The sequence below is a fragment of the Pelobates fuscus genome, chromosome 4 (genome assembly GCF_036172605.1).
Source record: "Pelobates fuscus isolate aPelFus1 chromosome 4, aPelFus1.pri, whole genome shotgun sequence".
NCBI classification, from domain to species: Eukaryota; Metazoa; Chordata; class Amphibia; order Anura; family Pelobatidae; genus Pelobates; species Pelobates fuscus.
In genome coordinates, this window is record NC_086320.1 from 242,203,424 (window position 1) to 242,218,470 (window position 15,047).

At 45.6% G+C, this 15,047-nt stretch overlaps 1 protein-coding gene across 1 annotated transcript in view; it reads right to left on the bottom strand.

The window, feature by feature from the left end:
• Positions 1-663: 663 nt before the first annotated feature.
• LOC134609418 (polycystin-1-like protein 1) overlaps positions 664-15,047 on the bottom strand; it is a 166,154-nt gene continuing 151,770 nt past the window's right edge. The window contains exons 5-7 of the mRNA XM_063453094.1: positions 997-1,213; positions 797-799; positions 664-684 (exon numbers count right to left, since the gene is read on the bottom strand). Of these exons, the coding sequence (XP_063309164.1) occupies positions 664-684; positions 797-799; positions 997-1,213 (241 nt within the window). The remainder of the gene's footprint in view (positions 685-796; positions 800-996; positions 1,214-15,047) is intronic.

Here is a 15,047-nt window from a genome sequence, read left to right on the forward strand (position 1 = left end):
CTCCTGGCCGATATTGCCTGGTTCAGTTCACCCATCGCTCCCTTTATCAAGCCATTCTATTTTGGTGGGGTGGGCCCTCTTTTTACAGGCCTACTTGAATGTTAGTTTTGGCATACCACAACTGACCACACCACAACTATAACTCGGCGTATTGTCCCTGACCAGAACTATATAATGGTATGTAATTCATATGTAACTTTGTGTATGCGTACAGGATTTCAGAAGAAAAGCCAGTAGAACACACAGCATAAGAATTACAAAGCATAAGAGCAAAAAAGCTTTAATTGTGGATGCATTGGAAAGTCTCTGTTACTTACGGTTTAAAACTTTATTGCTAATATTTATAAAAAATGAATGTACTTGGATTCTTTACCACAAAATATGAACAAATATTTACTCTATGTCTATGGCATAGCTGACTTAGATATTAGACATTTACTTTATTTGAACTTTTGTTTAGAAATCTGTCCTTTAATCTGACAAAATTGATAATGAAGGTCATGTGTGATTGTTTTATTTTACCTTTTTCCTTGTATTTAATTTTTTTTTCTTATTTTTGATATCCCCTTATTTTCTTTAATTATTACATATGATGTCTATTGTTTAATATAACTTATCCTTTAACTTATAACTTATCCTTTAGTCTCACTCATAAATTGGAGGTCACAAGGACAGCTCAAGAGACTACAAAGAGTAAAACAATATAGTAACAGGATGCAACCAGATACATCTTGCAATATTCTTAAAATGTAATATTAATAATAATAATAATAATAAAAGTTAGCCCTGTACTCACCGCCTATGAAGCCAAGAGGAAATGTAACATTACATTTAAGAATGCATTGATTTATCACAGATAGTGTGTTACATGCTAAAAAAAAAAAAACTATTACCGTATGTACACAATTTTGTTGCGCACATTAACTCACAAGTTTTCTATTATGTAATAAAAACTGAGTTTGTCTTTGTGTAATTCTTATGTATTGATGTATTTACCTTCTGGAAACCAAGTCCATGCCCCATTGATGTTAGTTCCCGCTCAACTTTTCCATCTCCCTCATCTACAGCTAGCCAGCATTCAGCAAAAAAGAACCAACTAATTCCAGTTTGCAGATCTTTAATAATTATATTACTGATATACAAGCTTGGAGAGTGGCCACTGCTGTTGTGCCAAACATGAATCTTCCATATAGGTCCAAGATTATCAGGAACACTAAAAAATAAACAAAGAAAATCATCATTATAACCTAATATATATTGTACTTGATTGTACAAAAATATTTTGGGTAGGGTAAATGGTTAATCAAATAATAACAAATATGGCTCCAGTAACATATACTGCTAAACATCATATTGCACATGCATATTTGCATTATTTGACCTAAGGCGTTCCTTTTTTCTACTTTCATTTAAATGGGCACTTAACACTTGGCACGGCATGCTATTAGACATGCCTTACATGTTTTTTTTTTTTTGTTTGTTTATAATATTTTATTTAGTTTGCTCCATTACTGTCTAGATGGACATAGGAAGTGAGGTACTGATAATTATTTTCACTGCAAGTTTGTATGCAGTATATTTCCCTAACTACCGTGTTTCTCCAAAAATAAGACTGGGTCTTATATTAATTTTAATCACAAAAAACACACTAGGGCTTATTTTCAGGGTAGGGCTTAGAGCCAGTCTGTCAGCCGGTGTCCGCGCTGTGTAACCCCCCCAGAGACCCTCACCTTCCCCTCCCTGTAATATTCTCCCTCCCTCCCTCCCTGTAATACTCTCCCCCCTCCCTCCCTGTAATATTCTCCCCCTCCCTCCCTCCCTGTAATATTCTCCCCCCTCCCTCCCTCCCTGTAATATTATCCCCCCTCCCTCCCTGTAATATTATCCCCCCTCCCTCCCTCCTTGTAATACTCTCCCCCCTCCCTCCCTCCCTGTAATACTCCCCCTCCCTCCCTCCCTGTAATACTCCCCCTCCCTCCCTGTAATACTCCCCCCCTCCCTCCTTGTAATACTCCCCACCCCCTCCCTGTAATACTCCCCCCTCCCTCCCTGTAATACTCCCCCCTCCCTCCCTGTAATACTCTCCCCCTCCCTCCCTGTAATACTCTCCCCTCCCTCCCTGTAATACTCTCCCCCTCCCTCCCTGTAATACTCTCCCCCTCCCTCCCTGTAATACTCTCCCCCTCCCTCCCTGTAATATTCTCCCCCCTCCCTCCCTGTAATATCCCCCCCCTCCCTCCCTGTAATATTCTCCCCCCTCCCTCCCTGTAATATTCTCCCCCCTCCCTCCCTGTAATATTCTCCCCCCTCCCTCCCTCCCTGTAATATTCTCCCCCCTCCCTCCCTCCCTGTAATATTCTCCCCCCTCCCTCCCTCCCTGTAATATTCTCCCCCCTCCCTCCCTCCCTGTAATATTATCCACCCTCCCTCCCTCCCTGTAATATTCTCCCCTCCTCCCTCCCTCCCTGTAATATTATCCCCCCTCCCTCCCTCCCTGTAATACTCCCCCCCCCCCTCCATCTTCTCCTCACCTCCCCTGTAGCGTGGCCGAGCTCCTCTCCGGTCTGCGACCCGGCCGGACTGACCTGGAAGTGCACACTCAGTGTGCACTTCCTGTCAGTCCGGGCGGGTCGCGGACCGGAGAGGAGCTCAGCCACGCTACAGGGAAGGGGAGGTGAGGCAGTGCGGCAGCCGTCTGAGCGCTCTCTATAGAGCGCTCAGGGGGCTGAGGCATTTAAAGGGCTGGCGGGCGCCGGCCCTGCCTAGGTCTTATTTTCGGGGTAGGGCTTATATTGCAGCCCACCCCGAAAATTCAGCTAGGGCTTATTTTCGGGGTAGGGTGTATTTTCGGGGAAACACGGTATATACCCTCTATCTTCCTTCATCTTTACTCTCTGACAGCTAATAATCTGTCCATAGATATACCATTGAGTACTCTAAGCATCATGGTTTCTATGAGGAATATTTCCTAATTTATTTCCAGCTGCACCTCTAGATTTACTATACTATATAGACCTTATTTTTTTGTCTATTATTATTTTTGCATTTCTTTCTGAGGTGACTTACTGGATGAAAGATAATTTACCTATCCACAACTAAGTGGGATTACATGTAGCAAATTAATAGACCTTAAATTTAGGATCCTTTTGACAATTTGGTAAGTTGGGATAGGTATTTCCATACAGAGTGCCTTTTGCAATATCAGGGACAGTAATTAAGAGTATTTTATTTTCGTTTTTTGCTAGTATATTAGAATTAATCTGGTTAGTGTTGTGGATATCTAATGAGCCAGATACAATAAAGCTCAGAGTAGATATCTAACAATATTTCCATAATATCTGTATAATATCAATGCATATTGGAGCAATTTGGTATTGTCTTTGTCTTTTAAATCCTCACTTATAGGGATATTTCAGTATTTATGGATATATAGTTAATATTCATCTCACTAGACTACTTCATATTTCCAGGAAACACAGCGAGTCACAGATGTTTTAGACTTTGTGACAAGCACATTTTGTTCTTCTCTATATAAGTTCTGGGGTTAGGCCCCTTGAGACCCGTGGAGTCTCTTCTTGGTACTTTGGGTAGCTGGCCACGGCTGGAACACCATCATAAGTGTTTGGTGCTCAGCATTTACCTCTTAACCCTTTGGTGCTCAGCATTTACCTCTTAACCCCTTTGGTGCTCAGCATTTACCTCTTAACCCCTTCAGGACCGGACTGTTTTTGCGATATTTGTACGTTAAGGAACAGAGCTATTTTTTTTTTTTTGGCATTTTACAAGGCACAGGCAGTCGGTATACAATGATGTTACATACAGTCAATGCTTTACATCCTTTACAAAAACAATCATCTGTGTGTATTCCGTTGTCTACTGTGTTAAGCATACATCTTTACTCTGTCTTAGTGGATATGGCTTACACCGCGGTATGTACAAGATTATGCAGGTTCACATTGCACGTATGACTTTTAATTTGTACTGTATCATCAACTGTTCATGTTCATGTTAGGTTATGCATGCTAACAGTCTATCATTATTCACATTGTGAGTTATATTACCATACTAAGCTGTACAGCTGTCGGCATAGTTAGATGGTGTGTCCGCCCACCACATCAGTGGTATCTTTATTGCATTAAACATATGATTCTAATTGACCCATTTCCCATTCTCCTTGCTTTGTGCGTCAGTTTGGGCCAATAGTGAGATGGATAGATCGACCAGCTTATAGTAGTCCTCCTGTCTGTACCTATTTTGCGTTCCATGTAAAGAACTTTAACAGTGAAACTATTAACATGGGGAGGGAGAGGGATAACTGGGTGGAAGGCGGGGGTAGGGGGGGGATGCCTATAGACTTTGCTTTGTCTGAAGTTGCTTGCGGTCCATCGTGCTTGCTTTGTGTCTCTCATTTGTATTTGTATGTTTGCTGTCCCCATCTATATGTTTCATTTTGTAGGTTGCCTAAATGAGTCCCACATTGCCCATGCATCTACCCAAAACTTTTGTGGCGCTCTGTGCGCTCTAGTTGTGCATTGATTGTGTCAAGTTGAGAAATAATTGTATCTAATTGTGGAAGGTCTTGTTTTAACCATGCTTTAGCTATGCCCGTAATTACCGCTATGGATATGTGGAAGAGGAGATATTTATGGGATTTTAAGAGGTCTTGTGGGAAATGTTGCAAGAGGAATATCTCAGGATTTTACGGTATATTTATATTCCCCAGTTTCTGTAAGAGGGATTTAATCTCTCCCCATAAAGTAGCGATATCCGGACATGTCCACCAAATATGCATGGCATTTCCCTTGTCATGTCCACATCTCCAACAAGCCCCTGTCTGCACCGGGTCGAAATATTTCAACTTCGTGGGTACCATGTGCCACCTATATAGCATTTTCTGTGACATTTCCATCTGGGATGTGCACAGTGTTAGACTTTTGTGGGCCACAAAGCTCCTTCTCCATACTTCCTCTGGTAACTGTCGTCCTATATCGTTTTCCCATTTTTTAATGAAGGTCATATCTCGGATCCTTATGATGGGGGAGTAGCTCCTATATATTTTAGAAAGCGTGCCCGATTTTTTAAGTTTGACTGTTGTACACAGTTGTCTCAATATTACCCGGTTCTCTTAGTCATGTGCCATTTGCGATGGCTTACTATGTCTCTTGATCCACGAGAGTATCTGTCTATGCGCAAACCCCGCTGTAGGCGGGAGTCTATACGTTTTTTGCAACGCGGTAAATGTCAGATATTCACCGTTATGCATGAGTTGATGAATGTGTGTTAAGCCCAAGTTAGCCCATGTTCTGATATGTAATTGCAGTATCAGGAGTTCGAAGGATCGTAACAGCATTATTGGGAGTATCCCCTCGTGGAGGTTGAGGAACTTTATGTATTTATCCCATTCTTTCAAGGCCAAGGCCGTCATGGGGAGAATGTCACGGAAATGCTTCCTATGGGGTTTATTTATTCCTGCTATTGTTGTGATTTCAAATCCTTCTGTGTGTGATGCCTCTAAGTGTACCCACGTCGGGGGTTTAGTATGTGATTGGAACGCTGCTGCTATCGCACCAACAGTTGCCGCCCTGTAGTACCTGTCTATGTTGGGGAGTCCCATACCACCCTCAGCCTGTGTTAGATATAATATATTTGCAGCAACTCTAGGCCTTTTTTGTGCCCAAACAAAGGATTGTTTGTTGTACCTCTTTAATATACGTTGGAGGTATGTATATGAGTAAGGTACGAAATAAATATTGGAATTTGGGCAGAATTATCTTCTTTACAGCAGCCATTCTGCCAGTCCACGAGATATATTTATTCGTCCAACTAGTGAGCTGATTTTTGATGGATTGAAGAAGCGTGATGTGGTTGATTTTAAACAATTTGTGGGCGTGGGTTGTGAATTTGACGCCCAAAAATGTGAGATGGTCTTGTCTCCACTCATATGCAGTGGATTGTTGTAGTATTTTGGTTACGTCCGGGGTCGTAAATAGGGTAATCGCTTGTGTTTTAGTCACATTTAACTTGTAATATGAGCAAACGCTGTATGACTGTAGTATCTTATTAAATGTTGGGATGGAGTTTTGCGGATTGGTTAGTGATAACATTACATCATCAGCAAATGCTGTTACTTTATATTTTCTCCCCCCTTTTTTAATGCTCATGATTAATGGCTCGTCCCTAATGGCTTGCAGCAGTGGCTCCATGGCTAAAATATAAAGGAGTGGGGACAGTGGGCATCCCTGCCTCGTTCCGTTGGTAATAGTAAAGGGCAGTGATGCAAAGCCACTATTTGTCACCTTAGCAGAGGGATTGGAATATATCGCCCCTATTCGTTGTAGGAATTATTGTGGAAATTGAAACTTCAGCAGTGTTTCTTTTAAGAAGCCCCAGTGCAGTCTGTCAAACGCTTTTTCAGCGTCGACAGATATACACTGGGTTCTCCCTGCCGGTGTTTCGTGTATAGGAGATTGTACAACTTTCTTGTACCTTCAGCTCCTTGTCTTCCCCTCACAAACCCCACTTGATCTTGGTGGATTAACGTAGGCATCATATTTGCGAGCCTCGTGGCAAATAGTTTGGTCAGAATTTTGGTATCTGTATTTAACAGGGATATGGGTCGTAAATTTGGGGGTTTATTTGGCGGTTTTCCAGGCTTCGGCAACGTAACTATATGTGCCATCAGCATGTCAGGAGGCATAGCGCCAGTGGAAATTATATGATTGAACGTGTCCACTAAGTGAGGTCCTAAGATGTGGCAAAATTTGTTATAATAGGTGTTAGTCAGACTGTCCGGGCCTGGTGATTTGCCCTGGGGTAATGATTGTATTACGTTCTGAACTTCAGGTAGGGTGACTGGGTCACTAAGTTCCCGACTCTGGACCTTTGTTAGGCCAGGTAGAGAAATTTTAGATAAAAAATTGTGGATTTCCTGTGCGAAGGGTTGATGTGTGTGGGAGTCTCGTCTAATATTTTATAGGGAATCATAGAAGTTGGCCATTTCTGTCAGGATTTCCCGTGGATCATATAATTTGCCCCCCGTGCGGGCATGCAGGTATGGAATTTTTGATTGTGCTTGCTTTTGACGTAAAAGCGATGCCAAAGCCTTGCCGGCTTTGTTGCCTTGTGTGTAAGTGCGTATTTTCAAATTCTTAAGTATATGTGCTGTTTTATCTAAGAGGAGTTAATTAAGTTGTTGTGTGATTAGAATTATTTCCTGAGCCAATTCCGTCGTTGGGTGTGAGTATTGGGCCTGTTGTAGATCCCTGAGCTTTTTCAACGATTCAAGGTATTTCTAGTCCCTAGTTTTTTTCAGGTAAGATGCCCTGCTAATAATAATCCCTCTGACTACTGCTTTGTGAGCTTGCCATGTAGTTGTGGGCTGTAGTTCTGGTAGTGTATTAATGTGGAAGTACTCGCCAATGTCATGGTTAAGTTGTGTGCAAAAATCGGGACTGTTAAGTAGGGCATCATTTAATCTATAGTCGAAGTTGGCCCACAGGGATATTGATATTGGGGCGTGGTCAGACCACACTATATCCCCAATTTCACTATGTTCTGTATTGTGTAATATTTTGGCTGTTACTAGGATCATATCTATCCTAGAGTAGGATTTGTGGATTGGGGAGAAGTACGTATAACCCTTTTCAGTCGGGTGGTGTATTCTCCAAATATCATATAGATTATGTTCTAGAAGCACCTTATTTCGATTTTTGCATTGTCGGGTAAGTAATTTTGTTCTGGGAGTATTTTGCTCAAGTGAGGTGTCTGCTATCGGGTGCAATACATGATTTACATCTCCACATAGTATCATCTATGTTTTTTGAGGAAGTGGGATTTTGCTGAGAACTTTAAGGAGAACGTTCCTCTGATTCACGTTCGTGTTATAGATCCCCACTAGGGTGTATAGAACTGTGTTAATGTTGCAGTAGATTATAAGATAGCGTCCTTGAGTATCCTTTTTAATTTGTAATAATTCAAATGTGAGAGATTTATGGATTAAAAAGGATACTCCTCTGGATTTGGAGGAGTGGGTTGCATGATATTGAGTGGGGAAGTCTTTTGTGCCAAACTCTGGGACACGGTTGTGTTTAAAATGTGTTTCTTGAATGCACATAATATCAATGCGGTCACGTTTCGCTGCTTCCAGCAGCACTCTTCTTTTGTGCGGGGCGTTAAGGCCCCTCACGTTATGGGATTGTATTTTCACACTTATCTGTGGTTGCAAGGATAGTGCGCTTGGGCTAACGTATGCTTCCCAGAATATAGTTCCATATTATCTATGAGTATTATTTGTTGTAAGCGGTTAATTCACAGGCATGTCTGGCATAGTATATTATAAGGATTGGTATATAGGACTTCAGCTCTTGCATCACAATATGCGTCGGGAGTATGGAGGGAGCAGGAAGGTAGTGGGTAACCGGAGGGGATATAACTTGGGTCTGTACAGAATACCCCATGTGGGGTCATGGCGCCTGAGTATAGAGCCATGGGGGGTAGATATCAAAATATATGTATGGGTGGCTAATGGCCTAATGGTATAGTTATGTAACTTAGGATCTGTGTGTATGTCATAGGAAATAGTAAATGCTCCAGGAGAGAGCCTCCCTACCCTCATGTAAGATCGAATTTATGAACAAGACCCGCAAAGGAGAAGTTGCATCACCTAACATACACAACAATTGACAACATGACGACTATACATAAGCATAATGCCCTATTCAACGTTATTAAACTTTTACCTCAGAGACTTCGTAATCCTGTACGCTAAGGTATGTAAGTGTTGCGACCCTATATCTCATGTTATATGTAAAGCGTATCTAATTTTTTTAAATTGTTTTTATTATTTTAATTGTTTTTATTATTATTATTATTATTATTATTATTATTATTATTTATTATTATTTTATTTAATTTAATTATTATTTTTTATTATTATTTATTCTTTAATTTAATTATTATTATTTTTTTTATTATTTATATATATTTTTTTCGTCCCCCCTCCCTGCGTGATACATGGCAGGGAGGGGGGCTCTCCTTCCCTGGTGGTCCAGCATTGGCAGTTCAGTGGGTGGGAGAGGGGGGCTGGCAGAGCTGTAACTTACCTGTCCTGCAGCTCCTGTCAGCTCTCTCCTCCTCCGCGCCGTCCGGTCAGCTCTTCTGTCAGCTCACACTCTAAGTCTCGCGAGAGCCGCGGCTCTCACAAGACTTACACTGGGAGCTGGCCGAGGTGCTGAACGGACGGCGCGGAGGAGGAGAGAGCTGACAGGAGCTGCAGGACAGGTAAGTTACAGCTCTGCCAGCCCCCACAGCCCCAGTCTGTATTATGGCAATGCAAATTGCCATAATAAAGACTATTGACTCGAGTATAAGCCGAGTTGGGGTTTTTCAGCACAAAAAATGTGCTGAAAAACTCGCCTTATACTCGAGTATATACGGTAGTTATTTTATTCCCCCTTCACTATTTTTTAGGGTGAGGGGGGTAGGTAGGGGGTAACTTTTTTGGGGGTGAGGGGTGGGTGACTAGGGGCTTGGGGACCCCTAGTCACCTTTGATTGGGGGGAATTTTTATTTAGGGCCCCCACCCACCACTAAGGGGTGGGAGCTGGGGGGGACAGTAGGTCCCCCCCTTATTGTTTTTTTAGGGCCCCCACCCACCGCTCAGGGGTGAGGGCCAGGGGGGAGGACAGTAGGTCCTCCCCATTGTGATTTATGGCCCCCACCCACCGTACAGGGGTAGGGGCCCGGGGGGAGGACAGTAGGTCCCCCCTCATTTTTATGGCCTCCACCCACCACGCAGGGGTGGGGGCGGGGGGAGGACATTAGGTCCCCCCCCAGTGTGTATCAGGGTCCCTGAGGACACGTGTCAATCCATATCTGCCAAGTGAATAGAGACTGTTCCCCCTACATAGGGTCACTTGGCAGATATGGATTGACACCTATCCTAAGGATCCCTGATACACACTGACACAGAGCAGAATAGAGACTGTTCCCCCTACATAAGGTCACTTGGCAGATATGGATTGACACCTGTCCTCAGAGACCATGATACACATTGACACAGAGCAGAATAGGGACTGTTCCTCCTACATAGGGTCACATGGCAGATTTGGATTGACACAAATCCTAAAGATCCCTGGGATATGTATATACTCCATCCAGACACCCTGTGTTACTGCAGATATTCCCTCCAGACACCCTGTGTTACTGCAGATACTCCCTCCAGACACCCTGTGTTACTGCAGATACTCCCCCCAGACACCCTGTGTTACTGCAGATACTAACCCCGGAAACCCTGTGTTACTGCAGATACTCCCTCCACACACCCTGTGTTACTGCAGATACTCCCTCCAGACACCCTGTGGTCCTGCAGATACTCCCCCCAGACACTTTGTGTTACTGCAGATACTCCCTCCAGACACCCTGTGTTACTGCAGATACTCCCTCCAGACACCCTGTGTTACTGCAGATACTCCCTCCAGACACGCTGGGTTACTGCAGATACTCCCTCCAGACACCCTGTGTTACTGCAGATACTCCCCCAAGACACCCTGTGTTACTGCAGATACTCCCTCCAGACACGCTGTGTTACTGCATATACTCCCTCCAGACACCCTGTGTTACTGCAGATACTCCCCCCAGACACTCTGTTTTACTGTAGATACTCCCTCCAGACACTCTGTGTTACTGCAGATACTCCCCCCAGACACTGTGTTACTGCAGATACTCCCCTCAGACACTGTGTTACTGCAGATACTCCCCCCAGACACTCTGTGTTACTGCAGATACTCCCCCCCAGACACTCTGTGCTACAGCAGATACTCCCCCCAGACACCCTGTGTTACTGCAGATACTCCCTCCAGACACCACGTGTTACTGCAGCTACTCCCTCCAGACACCATGTGTTACCCCAGATACTCACCCCAGAAACCCTGTGTTACTGCAGATACTCCCCCAGACTCTCTGTGTTACTGCAGACCCTCCCTCCAGACACTCTGTGTTACTGCAGATACTCCCTCCAGACACCCTGTGTTACTGCACATACTCACAGGGGTGGGGGCCCGGGGGGGAGGACAGTAGGTCCCCCCCAGTGTGTATCAGGGTCCCTGAGGACACGTGTCAATCCATATCTGCCAAGTGAATAGAGACTGTTCCCCCTACATAGGGTCACTTGGCAGATATGGATTGACACCTATCCTAAGGATCCCTGATACACACTGACACAGAGCAGAATAGAGACTGTTCCCCCTACATAAGGTCACTTGGCAGATATGGATTGACACCTGTCCTCAGAGACCATGATACACATTGACACAGAGCAGAATAGGGACTGTTCCTCCTACATAGGGTCACATGGCAGATTTGGATTGACACCTATCCTAAGGATCCCTGGGATATATATATATACTCCCTCCAGACACCCTGTGTTACTGCAGATACTCCCTCCAGACACCCTGTGTTTACTGCAGATAATCCCCCCAGACACCCTGCATTACCCCAGATACTCACCCCGGAAACCCTGTGTTACTGCAGATACTGCCTCCAGACACTTTGTGTTACTGCAGATACTCCCTCCAGACACCATGTGTTACTGCAGATACTCCCTCCAGACATGCTGTGTTACTGCAGATACTCCCTCCAGACACCCTGTGTTACTGCAGATACTCCCTCCAGACACCCTGTGGTACTGCAGATACTCCCCCAGACACTTTGTGTTACTGCAGATACTCCCTCCAGACACCCTGTGTTACTGCAGATACTCCCCCCAGACACCCTGTGTTACTGCAGATACTCCCTCCAGACACGCTGTGTTACTGCATATACTCCCTCCAGACACCCTGTGTTACTGCAGATACTCCCCCCCAGACACTCTGTGTTACTGAAGATACTCCCTCCAGACACTCTGTGTTACTGCAGATACTCCCTCCAGACACCCTGTGTTACTGCAGATACTCCCCCCAGACACTGTGTTACTGCAGATACTCCCCACAGACACTCTGTGTTACTGCAGATACTCCCCCCAGACACTCTGTGTTACAGCAGATACTCCCTCCAGACACTCTGTGTTACTGCAGATACTCCCTCCAGACACTCTGTGTTACTGCAGATACTCCCTCCAGACACCCTGTGTTACTGCAGATACTCCCTCCAGACACCACGTGTTACTGCAGATACTCCCTCCAGACACCATGTGTTACCCCAGATACTCACCCCAGAAACCCTGTGTTACTGCAGATACTCCCCCCAGACTCTCTGTGTTACTGCAGATACTCCCTCCAGACACTCTGTGTTACTGCAGATACTCCCTCCAGACACCCTGTGTTACTGCACATACTCACAGGGGTGGGGGCCCGGGGGGAGGACAGTAGGTCCCCCCCAGTGTGTATCAGGGTCCCTGAGGACACGTGTCAATCCATATCTGCCAAGTGAATAGAGACTGTTCCCCCTACATAGGGTCACTTGGCAGATATGGATTGACACCTATCCTAAGGATTCCTGATACACACTGACACAGAGCAGAATAGAGACTGTTCCCCCTACATAAGGTTACTTGGCAGATATGGATTGACACCTGTCCTCAGAGACCATGATACACATTGACACAGAGCAGAATAGGGACTGTTCCTCCTACATAGGGTCACATGGCAGATTTGGATTGACACAAATCCTAAAGATCCCTGGGATATATATATACTCCCTCCAGACACCCTGTGTTACTGCAGATACTCCCTCCAGACACCCTGTGTTACTGCAGATACTCCCCCCAGACACCCTGCGTTACCCCAGATACTCACCCCAGAAACCCTGTGTTACTGCAGATACTCCCTCCACACACCCTGTGTTACTGCAGATACTCCCTCCAGACACCCTGTGGTACTGCAGATACTCCCCCCAGACACTTTGTGTTACTGCAGATACTCCCTCCAGACACCCTGTGTTACTGCAGATACTCCCTCCAGACACCCTGTGTTACTGCAGATACTCCCTCCAGACACGCTGTGTTACTGCAGATACTCCCTCCAGACACCCTGTGTTACTGCAGATACTCCCCCCAGACACCCTGCGTTACTGCAGATACTCCCTCCAGACACTCTGTTTTACTGCAGATACTCCCTCCAGACACTCTGTGTTACTGCAGATACTCCCTCCAGACACCCTGTGTTACTGCAGATACTCCCCCCAGACACTGTGTTACTGCAGATACTCCCCCCAGACACTCTGTGTTACTGCAGATACTCCCCCCAGACACTCTGTGTTACTGCAGATACTCCCCCCAGACACTCTGTGTTACTGCAGATACTCCCCCCAGACACTCTGTGTTACAGCAGATACTCCCCCCAGACACTCTGTGTTACTGCAGATACTCCCTCCAGACACTCTGTGTTACTGCAGATACTCCCTCCAGACACTCTGCGTTACTGCAGATACTCCCTCCAGACACCCTGTGTTACTGCAGATACTCCCTCCAGACACCACATGTTACTGCAGATACTCCCTCCAGACACCATGTGTTACACCAGATACTCACCCCAGAAACCCTGTGTTACTGCAGATACTCCCTCCAGACACCCTGTGTTACTGCAGATACTCCCTCCAGACACGCTGTGTTACTGCAGATACTCCCTCCAGACACCCTGTGTTACTGCAGATACTCCCCCCAGACACCCTGTGTTACTGCAGATACTCCCTCCAGACACTCTGTTTTACTGCAGATACTCCCTCCAGACACTCTGTGTTACTGCAGATACTCCCTCCAGACACCCTGTGTTACTGCAGATACTCCTTCCAGACACTGTGTTACTGCAGATACTCCCCTCAGACACTGTGTTACTGCAGATACTCCCCCCAGACACTCTGTGTTACTGCAGATACTCCCCCCAGACACTCTGTGTTACTGCAGATACTCCCCCCAGACACTCTGTGTTACAGCAGATACCCCCCCCAGACACTCTGTGTTACTGCAGATACTCCCTCCAGACACTCTGTGTTACTGCAGATACTCCCTCCAGACACCCTGTGTTACTGCAGATACTCCCTCCAGACACCACATGTTACTGCAAATACTCCCTCCAGACACCATGTGTTACCCCAGATACTCACCCCAGAAACCCTGTGTTACTGCAGATACTCCCCCAGACTCTCTGTGTTACTGCAGATACTCCCTCCAGACACGCTGTGTTACTGCATATACTCCCTCCAGACACCCTGTGTTACTGCAGATACTCCCCCCAGACACTCTGTTTTACTGCAGATACTCCCTCCAGACACTCTGTGTTACTGCAGATACTCCCTCCAGACACCCTGTGTTACTGCAGATACTCCCCCCAGACACTGTGTTACTGCAGATACTCCCCTCAGACACTGTGTTACTGCAGATACTCCCCCCAGACACTCTGTGTTACTGCAGATACTCCCCCCAGACACCCTGTGTTACTGCAGATACTCCCTCCAGACACCCTGTGTTACTGCAGATACTCCCCCCAGACACTGTGCTACTGCAGATACTCCCCTCAGACACTGTGTTACTGCAGATACTCCCCCCAGACACTCTGTGTTACTGCAGATACTCACCCCAGAAACCCTGTGTTACTGCAGATACTCCCCCCCAGACTCTCTGTGTTACTGCAGATACTCCCTCCAGACACCATGTGTTACTGCAGATACTCCCTCCAGACACCATGTGTTACCCCAGATATTCACCCCAGAAACCCTGTGTTACTGCAGATACTCCCCCCAGACTCTCTGTGTTACTGCAGACCCTCCCTCCAGACACTCTGTGTTACTGCAGATACTCCCTCCAGACACCCTGTGTTACTGCACATACTCACAGGGGTGGGGGCCCGGGGGGAGGACAGTAGGTCCCCCCCAGTGTGTATCAGGGTCCCCGAGGACACGTGTCAATCCATATCTGCCAAGTGAATAGAGACTGTTCCCCCTACATAGGGTCACTTGGCAGATATGGATTGACACCTATCCTAAGGATCACAGATACACACTGACACAGAGCAGAATAGAGACTGTTCCCCCTACATAAGGTCACTTGGCAGATT